The 10,633-nt window shown below is 42.2% G+C and overlaps 3 protein-coding genes across 3 annotated transcripts; 2 read left to right on the top strand and 1 right to left on the bottom strand.

The window, feature by feature from the left end:
• Positions 1-887: 887 nt before the first annotated feature.
• On the bottom strand, positions 888-5,119 carry psmd5 (proteasome 26S subunit, non-ATPase 5). Its single transcript, XM_086187124.1, has 10 exons — positions 4,865-5,119; positions 4,184-4,328; positions 3,990-4,103; positions 3,791-3,919; positions 3,530-3,639; positions 2,533-2,675; positions 2,220-2,411; positions 1,988-2,097; positions 1,728-1,868; positions 888-1,637 (listed from the first exon to the last, which is right to left on the bottom strand). The coding sequence occupies exons 1-10, from the start codon at positions 5,035-5,037 to the stop codon at positions 1,380-1,382; spliced, it is 1,515 nt and encodes a 504-aa protein (XP_086043250.1). The 5' UTR covers positions 5,038-5,119; the 3' UTR covers positions 888-1,379.
• Positions 5,120-6,112: 993 nt separating this feature from the next.
• On the top strand, positions 6,113-7,289 carry b3galt9 (beta-1,3-galactosyltransferase 9). The gene is made up of 2 exons (XM_086188235.1): positions 6,113-6,118; positions 6,198-7,289. The coding sequence occupies exons 1-2, from the start codon at positions 6,113-6,115 to the stop codon at positions 7,287-7,289; spliced, it is 1,098 nt and encodes a 365-aa protein (XP_086044361.1).
• Positions 7,290-9,635: 2,346 nt separating this feature from the next.
• Positions 9,636-10,502, top strand: LOC147243807 (histone H1.2-like). The gene has a single exon (XM_086186550.1). The coding sequence runs from the start codon at positions 9,677-9,679 to the stop codon at positions 10,292-10,294; it is 618 nt and encodes a 205-aa protein (XP_086042676.1). The 5' UTR covers positions 9,636-9,676; the 3' UTR covers positions 10,295-10,502.
• Positions 10,503-10,633: the final 131 nt, after the last annotated feature.

Genomic DNA, 10,633 nt, shown 5'->3' with positions numbered 1-10,633 from the left:
CCAATTTTCTTTTGGTCAAGGGAAACCCAGGGTGATGCTAACTTTCATTTTGGACTACAAAAAAATCATCACTTTAGCACTCTGTATCAGGAAAAATATCCACACAATAAACTTCATTAAAATAACCATTTCATCCCAATTACTTTGTTATCTATGGGAACAGTCAAAATATTCTGATTGAAATGTATAAATTTGGACTATTAGGGCTTCAGTGCCTCATTGAATTCAGTACAATCTTTGGATTAGTGTTATTAAGAAACAACTAAAAAATGGAAAATTAACAAAAGGAAATGCATCAAACTCCAAATGAGCGACATATCAAAGTAACAAACCATTTTGGGAGCATTAGGAAGATATTAGCCCACTACAAGCTGCGAATACTAAACGTTGGTTTAGAGTCTACAGGAATGAATGCGGTTCTTCTGAGAGATATCCAGTATTTCTATTTAGGAGGTGAGCATTAACACATTGATGCAAATTATCCCATAATTGTTGAGCTGGGTTGAACACTGATGACTATGAACACCCACAGAACATGATTCACATGACCTCCAGACTCCTCAAACCTTTCAGTAACCTCTCAGTTCTGTTTGAATCCACTGTCTTTATTATGTTTGTGTTAAATTTGTTACCATCTACAGGTTTGATGAGATAACTTTGAAACGCAAATAATGTAGACTCAAAAGGTACAGAGGTAGACTTCATAACCACTGCATTGTCGCCCTCTAGTGGAGATGATGAACTCTTCCACTCCTGATTGAATCATGACTTCAAAAACATGTTCATTTTATCTTGTAACACAGATCTTTCATTTGCTGTGACCCTTACTGTATTAAGTAAAATCATTAATAAAATGAGAAAAAATTAAAATAAACATGGACCAATGCTGTCAGAATGCATCCTCTTTAATAAAAATGCACTTTGTTTGGTAAACAAAAATAATCCTGATCCAAAAAATGTAAGTCAGAACAATGTGGAGGGGTTTGAGTCTCATTTGAAATGAAGCATGTATGATAGTGTAAATCTGCCTGGTCGTTACCGCTTCAGGGTAATGATATACACACTGGTGGCTTTTTAAGAATAGCTTAAAAACATAGTTAACACATAACTGAATATTTGTGAACATACCATGTGAACTTTGACAACGGTTCTCCAGACGTGTGCCGAAACAGTCGTTGGTTTTCATCCATCTCTGCTTGTGAAATTATGGCATTAAGATGTGGGTAATGTTGAAGAACTGAATTTTTAATGTACTGAGCCAGTTAACAACATGAGCCAATTTGTTAGAGCCAACACTGTTACAACTCACTGACAAATGTATGGTTCTATTAACCCACAGTTCGATTATTCATGAACACGTGTATCCCGGTTGGTCTGGATCAGTCGGCTCCTTCGGTGCCGACTGAAGCCACTGCTGAAACATAGTAAGGTCCTTCTCTCAGGTAGGTCTTTAGACTGATGTAATGTTGGCTACCCAATATCTGTGCTGCTGTTGATGAACTCACAAGTGACCCGACCAGCTCAAACTTAGCATCTTTAGCATCCTTGGTCTGACCCGTTGAACGGTCCAAAATGAATTCCATGAAACCGGGAGTGCTGACCATTAACTTCTGGCCCCACGGCTGCATGGCAATGGCCTGGAACACACATATTACCAAGAATGAAGACACAAATGTAATTCAACTGATGTTGAAATTATTGATGGTATTTTAAGAGCTGGCACTCACGGTGAATATCCGCAGAGCACCACAGTGCAGCTCTGGGAAAGGCTGAGTGCTGATGTTGCGAATCATGTCAATGGGATGGTTAGACAAAAGGTGGAACCAGGACTCCGACAGGGCCAAGAGGTCTTCTGTCTGCTGCTCTGGCTGGATCAAAATGTTAGATATCATTATATTAAAACACACATGACTCCCAAAAGACTACTCACAAGCCAAAGGATGATTTCTCTTTCAACAAACACACACACACACACACACACACACACCTGGAGTGTGAGAAGTTGTGAAATGGCCTCCAAGCTGCGCACTCTGAGCTCTGTAGCTCCAGAACTGGCAAGCTGACTCATTCTGATCAACACCGCCTTAAATTTTTCTCCTGATACCCAAAAGACACACACACACACACACACAAATAAAAAGTAACCGTCAACACCAAATTCTGTGTAACAGAAAGTCAATCATGTCTAACTTTTTAACAAAAGGCCAAGTCATGCTCACCTGTTTTCTGCAGAACCTGCTTCCCTTCTACCGTTGATCCAAGTAAGCCCAAAGTGTCGAGAGCCACTCCGATCATCACAGGGTCTGGGTCCTGGGCCATCTCAAACACCTTGCTCTGAAAGACTGGGTAGCTTTCACAGACCTGCTGGGGACTGTCCATAATGGCCAAGTTCCCAAAGAACTTCACCAAACCTGCAGGAGCAGTAAACTCATTATAAAAAGATTGAAGCATCAAATGACATGAAAGTATTTTTCTTCTGAACTTAAACAGCATCAAGAAGCAGGACTGGCATACTTGGAGCAAGTGACTCACCTGGTAGATAAAGTGAGGAAAAAGGGTCTGTTTCTGCTCCTCTGATCATGTTGGAGATCTTGTCCATTATACCCTGCTGGGCCAAGTACTGCCGGCCATGTTGACTGTGAGCTAAAGTTGTCACCATCTCGATTGCTGTGGCCCTGAGTAGAACAATAGAACAGGCGAGAAGTTTTAGCATCCCAACTCAGTGAGGAATAAGGTAGTCAGGCAATGTTTCTAGTAACAGACAATATCAGCAGAGATTAGCCTTTTTTAAACATATGATTATCAGTCCAATTTTGTCCAAGTCTCTTCTCCTTTAGTCATCATCTGCTGATAATGATGAGGAAAAAAATGTTGGAAATAAATGATTCAGGGCTGCACGGTGGTGCAGTGGTTAGCTGTGGCCTCACAGCAAGAAGGTTCCGGGTTCAAGTCCCGGCTCAGGTGCGGGATCTTTCTGTGTGGAGTCTCCATGTTCTCCCCGTGCCTGCGTGGGTGCGTCTCCGGGTACTCCGGCTTCCTCCACAGTCCAAAGACGTGCAATTTGGGGACGAGGCTGATTGATACTCTAAATTGACCGTAGGTATGAATGTGAGTGTGAATGGTTGTTCGTCTCTGTATGTTGGCCCTGTGATAGACTGGCGACCTGTCCAGGGTGAACCCCGCCTCTCGTCCGAAGATGCTGGGATAGGCTCCAGCCCCCCCGCGACCCTTACTAGTAAGGAATAAGTGGAAGACGACGATGGATGGATAAATGATTCGTAGAATATTTTAAATGTTTCTTAAATAAAGAAAAGGATTAATTTATCAAATTCACAATCTTTACCTGTGTTTTTCATCATGCACAACATGTAAATATTATACAATTGTGTTTTATACAGATATTATCAACATATACAGTATCTGCCATCAGTCAGTTAAGTTATAAAAATATTAATATCATTGTTTTGGCATCCCTTCAATTTGGACTAACTACTATTTGTTCTTGGTCCTGTATTTCTGATTTCATTACCTGATTAATACATCATCTCCTGTCAGTTCCCCAAGTAGCCGAGATATGAAGCTGCTATTGGCACAGTAACCGAGGGAGATGGGAGACAGAGATGAGATTTCCACCACCAGCTGGCAAAAGAAAATGATAGACAGATAAATTAATTTCAGTGTTCACACTCTGGCATGCTACTGTCCACAATACACAAAGCTGATGACTGAATGTTGCTGTTCTTGCATCTACAGACCTAACGACCCCAAACTGGTGTGTAAGTGAACATACCTCATATATTCTGTATCTGATAATATCACTTGTGGCCATCACATCCTTCATAGCTTTCAGTAGATCGCTCTGGAACAGTTTATCTAGGCCAGGTTTGGAGTGGCTCAGTTTGGATAGGGACTGAATGGCCTACAGAAGAAAATTCTTAGTACGCACACACACAAATTCATGATGAAAAAGTTCAGTGTTCAGCTATTACCTGTTTTGCTACAGCCATCTTCTCTTCTTTAATGCAGTGGATCATGGCACAGAGAATGTCCCCGTTGTTGAGGATTTCTATGACAGCGTCAGGGTGCTCCACCATTCTTCCAATCTGATAGGAAAAAAAGGAATGCATGATATTGTGGTGTCTTTTTAGACAATTGAATGTGTGTATGTATGTCCAAAAGTTACCTGTGTCAATGCCAGTATTTTAACCGTGTCATTGGGGTGGGTAAGACCCCCCTGGAGCTCCACTCTGTAGTTCTGGGCTAAGTGCAAGGGGCTGAAGGCCATTAAGATGCGTTCAAGGATGTCCACACACAGCTCAACCTGCTCCCTGTGAATGCAGCTCATTTTAATGATCTAATGTCTGCTGAGAATTGTTGTTCAGGTGTCAAACATTAGAACAGGTCTAGCTAATAAATACAAATGTGGTTACTGGACATGTTCTGCAGCACCTTTAATTTGAAATTAGAGTGGCAATGTGCTAACAGCTTTAAGTGGTCCAAAAATGTAGAAATTGTTAGTGTCAAAAACTCCAGGACTGCTTCCAACACTGTTGTGATATAAACATTGTCAATTTCATTCATATGGCTCCTAGCGTTGACTGTACGATAACGTTTCATTTTCAGCTCAGCAGTATAGCTAACAGGGCTATACAACAGAACATATGCCAGTCCACCTGCAGTGCAGCTACTTAGCTTGCTAACGACTAGCAAATGCTAACTGCACTCTGTCCAGCTAACTCTCCCGGTGGTTACTTTCCAACGAGTGACACGAACACAGTTGACAGATATGGACACTGACTCAGCAGAAAAGATCAGCAAAGCATTCACTAAACAGCTTACACAAGATGAGCTGCGCCAAACCAACCTTTCATTCGAGTTTAGGAGGGAGAAGATAACATTGAAGCGCTGCCCGCTGACAGAGTCCCTCAAAGCGCTGAGCGACATCGATAACAGGGCTGTTTTCAAACACTGCAGTTCTTCAACTGGATCTTCAACAGCGGATATTTCCTCCAGTAAAGTCTCAATCGAAGAAGCCATTGTTTCTGACCACCACTGCCAACCAATGCATCTGCTGTCAAACTTGACTCCGTCTTCTTCTTCATAATGTGAAAGGGTGTGATCAAAGGTTACCGCCTCCTGTCGGTTGGGCTGAGTGGGAACAGCAACCAGCCCGCTTCCATCTTGAAAATGTAGTACATGATTTATGTTTATTTTTTGACTCCATTCCCAACTCCTTCATTGAATATTAACTATATTTGCTCCCCTTTCTCTTTTTACTACATTAAAGTGGGAAGATACAGGCAGTTTCAGGGGAGTCACATGAAAAAGAAGACTGACTCTCAGCCTGAGCTAAAGATTATAACGTGACTATAATTACCCAACACTATGACCTCAGACCTGGACACCCACTGAATCACTATCTTTGACAACACGGTAATAAGCACATTTGAATAAATCATCTACAGACAAAAGTTCTCAACAAACTTTTTTTTTTGAACAAGAAGTAGTTTTGGAGGGCAAAAGTTGAGTGACCACACACAGTAACCCCATGAACACAAATACACTTGAGGCAAATGATGAAATTCAGTAAAAGCAAACGAGTAATTTCATTTACATATAAAAAAACAATATAATTTTAGTTATGCATGTTTATACATCACATTTGTGTAAATGAGTGATTGTTTTTCAGTTACATAGATGTGTCCATCCATGTATAACAGTGGAATGACTGTGTTTGTAGCTGATAACTCTGTTTTGGCCGTGAATTGCTTTTAGTTATTTTGTAGAAAGTTAGGCTCCACATTACCTTTAGAGGTCATACAACTCTATAAGATAAAATATATCATAAATTTGAAAATTGGAAGAGCATATTTAAAACCTTGGTAATAGCCAACTATCAGCTCTGGGTATCATGAATGTTGCATGCAGCACAATGTAGGCTGTCAAGCATGTGACCTGGAGTTGCAGTGCAGAATTACATGCTGCTAGTGTTTCATGAAAGTGGAAACCCTGTCTGTCAACTTGTTTTGTTAAGGAACCAAAGACAGCAGGAGGTTCTTTTAACATCAAATAAACCCTGAAAATCACTGAGGCTGGCTGTTGAGCAGACGTCATGCAGGTAACACGTTATGAGTTAAGATTTGAGTTTGATCAGCTATGGAAATTAATACTCTGTGTTTTTCTTCCTCTTGCTTCAGTTCTCTCTGTGCAAGCTGCGCACTCACCAGTGGTGCTTCCTCCTCTTTAATGTGTTACTCTTTCATGCCCTGTTGTTTGGGGCTGACTTTGTTGAAGAGTACCTTCTGCAGCCTACACCTGGGGTCTACACCGATGGCATGGTAGTTGATGTGAGAGAGAAAGCAAGGAAACTAGACCTGAGCAATGCCAGAGAGAACGTGTCCCAAGCCTACCCAATTTCTAACCCTGATGCCTGCAAGAACTCTGACCTCTTCCTACTCACTCTGGTCTTCAGCTCCCCGGATAATATCACCGAAAGAGATGCAGTCAGGAGAACATGGGCCAATCAAACACGGGTCCAAGGTTTCCCCGTGCTGATACTTTTCTTCTTAGGATCAGCACAGACTTCTGTGGAACAGGAACTCCTCATGAGAGAGTCTGACTGCCATGGGGACATGGTCCAGGGTCATGCTGTGACTGACTCTTCCCTACGTGGCCCAACAGAGAGGACAGTGTTGGCACTCCGATGGGTGATCACCTTTTGTCCAGTGGCACGTTTTGTTCTTCTGACACAGGACACTATGTTTGTTAACCTCCCTGCTATTGGGGGCTACCTGCTTGGGCTTCACAGGCACCCTGAAGACCTTTATTTAGGAAGAGTGATCCAAGGCGTCCGCCCTGACAGGAACCCCTCTAGCCCTGGTTATATGTCCCCCACCCTCTACCCTGACAAGTACCTGCCTGAATACTGTGACGGGATGGCCTATGTCATGTCCCAGGATGTGGTCCGAAAAGTATACATAGCATCTGCGGTAGTGGGTGCACCCATTCCAGCTGATGTTTTTGTGGGTTTTTGCGCTCAGAGGGCTGGTGTGGCACCGACACACAGTGCCAGGTTCTCAGGAGGGAAACACATTCATTACAACACCTGCTGCTACCGCTATCTGTTCAGTTCAGCAGGGATGCAGAGCCAGGAGCTACAGAAAGTGTGGGCTGACCTGGGGCAGATAGAGGGAAGTTGTTCCCTGATACAGACCTACTACGGCTTGGTGGTGTGCAAGGCTCTCACATACCTGGACAAGCTTTCCTTCGATTCTCCAGGCCAGACTTGACACAAGAGGCACAATAAGAGGTGTGAACAAAAAAAAGGAGAAAATGATAAAAAAATAAAGGTGTGAACCAGGATTTGTACTTCAACTACTGTCAGGCTGAGGTACTAATATTGCATTAAAAATGTGCATGAACAGAGCCCTGGCTTCAATAAAAACAATGATTATAATAAAGGTATTTCATTTTACGTCTATGAATTTTCCAATTGAATGACAAAAGTAAATTAATTCCTGTTAATTCTTACAAAAGATTCTGATTTACTTAATTCCAGCATCTTGGAGCAACTGTTCTCATGGAAGCTGCAACTATGACTGAACAAAAGCCCGAGTGGCATACCAGCTTCATGCAAATTTAACTGCGTTGCCTCCATCTTGTGATTGGCCAAACTGCTGACAGCGTAGGCGCGGGTTTCCATGGAAACCCGGTTTTGTGGAGGGTCTTGCAACGCATGAAAAGCCAGGGACTATGAAAGACAACAAAAGAATCTTCCATGGGCAAATCTGATTTTTAAAAATTGTGTAATTCATGTGACATATTTTGCACTTTGATAATGTTTTTTCCACTTTGCAGCAGGATGTTGCATTGTTTTTGAATGTTTTCAAATTTGAAATTCAATAAAGTTCTTTAAACTCAAAAGGAAAAAAAGCCCAGGATGATAACGCCCTAAAACTAACCAAAGTTATCAGAAGTGGTAGGTCAACTGAAGATCAGCATGTTGAAAACAAACTGTTCTGGAATGAAGATTTATATTGAAGATTTATGAGAAGATTTCAGTTTATTTAACATTTAACAACCTTTTTATGAAAGCAGAGATGCCCAAACTTTTTCCATCTGAGAGCCAAAGCAAGACATTAAACATGGGTGCTGCTGAAATGAAAAATTGCACCAAATATCCATCGATCCATTTTCTATACCACTTACCCGTTAAGGGGGGGGGGGGCAGTCCGTTCCATCCTCTCATTAAATATGTGTATAACATTTCTCAATGACTATCAAAAATATATTTTTGTAATGTGCTTCTATCACGCTACAGGTCCAATGTCAAGTATTGGTGACTGAAACAACCAGAGCAAGGGAAACATAAATCTATTGTAATGTAAACTTTGGCCTTCTAGGGGGTGACTAGAAAAATCAGACTGGGTCTCTCTGAAGGTGTCACTGTGCAAACTGGCCTTCCACTGTCTGGTTAGGGAGATAACTCAGGATTTAAAGATCCCTCCTGGTCATGTCCTATTTTTTTTTATTCTAGACAATATAGCTATATTATAAAAGTAAACTATACTATAGATGTGAAATTGTGACTGAGCACTGGTAGCATTTGATTTTACAAATTGGTTTCTATGGGAATATATGTGAGTGAGTTTGGGTGAAGCTTTTATTTCTATTTTTGTATTCAGTAATTATAGAAAAATCTGGATGTTTGCTTGGACAAAGCAATATGTACCTGCAGCCACACAAGTCAGCTAATGAGATGTTGCACTAATTATCAGTATGAGGTTATTTCAAGATTCACACATCATGAAATATGTATTAGACCTGCAGGACTTAAATAAAAAAACAAACAAACATATTTGATAATATTTCCAATGTTGTTTAAGTTCATCATATTTGGAGTACCTGAAGAGAATTCCAATCCTAGTGGTTAATAGTGCACCAGGAGAGCACATTAACGTTGAAATATTTTAGGTTTATAAACCACAATGTGAAATCTACATCTGTCCAACTGGAGAAGTTGTCAGAACCAGATTTCTTTATTGTGTGAACTGTGAGTCTTCCTTTTGGAATACATCATTTTAATCTTAATCTTTCCACAGCGAGCAGCTCTGATTCAGGTCTGTCTGAACTGCATCAGCAGCTGCAGTCAGCATCGCTGTGTTTGCTGCCACCACAAAAACTTCTTCTTATTCCAAAATCATAAACCGCAGATTCTAGTTTGCACATGGGGTCCCTCAACAAGGATGTGCTTGAGCTCGAGAACTGCTTTTGGTGAGGTTGAGAGGTGTTTTTAAGTATTTTAGGAGTGAAATGAGGGAGAAAAGACGCAGAGCAGCGCTTGTCGCGGAGGTGAAAAAGTGAGGTTCGGATGCCCCAGAGACGAAATATAGAGAGTAGGAGAGCTCTACATGATCTAGATACGAAGCGACACAAGTCCGCTATCACTTCCTTTAATAACAGCCTCCAACATTCACCCCAAAGTGATTTTTCACCCTTTTATCACTGGAGAGAAAACACAAGTGGCGCCACATCCACCGAGCTCGAGGAGCCGGCGGCGTGGTTGAGTCTCCACGGCTCTCATGGTGTGTTTAAGTGCAAGCCTCTTGCTCGGGTCAGTTATCAGTCCAGTCAGACTACTAAGATTGTGTGACGACGACCTCGAGATCACAAGAAGATGGCAGAAGTAGCACCCGCAGCTCCGGCCGCTGCCCCGGCCAAAGCAGCAAAGAAGAAGGCTCCCAGGGCGAAGAAGGTAGGACCAAGTGTTAGTGAGCTTATCGTGAAGACGGTGGCCGCGTCCAAGGAGCGCAGTGGCGTGTCACTGGCCGCACTGAAGAAGGCTTTGGCCGCTGGAGGTTACGATGTGGAGAAGAACAAGAGTCGCATTAAAGTAGCTGTGAAGAGTCTGGTGGCCAAAGGAACTTTGGTTCAGACCAAGGGCACCGGTGCCTCAGGCTCTTTCAAAATGAGTAAGAAGTCTGAACCCAAAGTAAAGAAGACCGTAAAGAAAGCACCGGCCAAAGCTAAGAAGCCCGCTGTCAAGAAACCCGCCGCCGCCAAGAAGCCTAAAGCAGCAGCCAAAAAGGCCAAACCGGCTGCAAAGAAGGCAGCAGCGAAGAAGTCTCCGAAGAAGGCGGCAAAACCCGCAGCGGCCAAGAAAGCGGCCAAGAGTCCCAAGAAGGCAACTAAGAGCCCAAAGAAGGTAGCCAAGAAGGCCCCTGCCGCCAAGAAAGTCCCCGCTAAGAAGGTCGCAAAGCCCAAGGCGAAGAAGGCAGCACCCAAGAAGAAGTGAGCTATGACCCACTGACCAACTCAATCAAAGGCTCTTTTAAGAGCCACCCACATTCTCGATTAGAGCTAATCCCCTTATTAAATTTCAGACGTGTAGATGCCGTATAACAAAATTTCAATTTTAATATTGCACCATTCAGAACTCCCTCTAACACTGACACGGTATCAATTAAACGATTAAACTATATCTTTTACACTTGTAATTTCTCTTAAAAGTGCTGTCAAGAGCACGTTTAATACTGTAACAACAGAATTTCCCCCGGGGATTAATAAAGTATTCATTTCAACATGTTAAAATAAAAACCTGCTTATCAGTAGGTTTACTATCATGAAATTGCTG

The sequence above is a fragment of the Aulostomus chinensis genome, chromosome 19 (assembly GCF_037954235.1).
Source record: "Aulostomus chinensis isolate RoL2024-O1b breed Wild chromosome 19, RoL_Achi_v1.0, whole genome shotgun sequence".
Lineage (NCBI taxonomy): Eukaryota > Metazoa > Chordata > Actinopteri > Syngnathiformes > Aulostomidae > Aulostomus > Aulostomus chinensis.
The sequence above is the reverse complement of the archived record's forward strand: the minus strand, read 5'-3'. Positions and strand labels throughout refer to the sequence as shown.

Coding starts and splice junctions, on each gene's coding strand:
- psmd5 (XM_086187124.1), bottom strand. CDS start 5,037: ATGGCTTCTTCGATTGAGACTTTACTGGAGGAAATATCCGCTGTTGAA. Junction 3,640..3,790: donor TCAGATACAGAATATATGAG/GTATGTTCACTT, acceptor TTCTTTTGCCAG/CTGGTGGTGGAAATCTCATC. Junction 2,098..2,219: donor GCAGGTTCTGCAGAAAACAG/GTGAGCATGACT, acceptor TTTGGGTATCAG/GAGAAAAATTTAAGGCGGTG.
- LOC147243807 (XM_086186550.1), top strand. CDS start 9,677: ATGGCAGAAGTAGCACCCGCAGCTCCGGCCGCTGCCCCGGCCAAAGCA.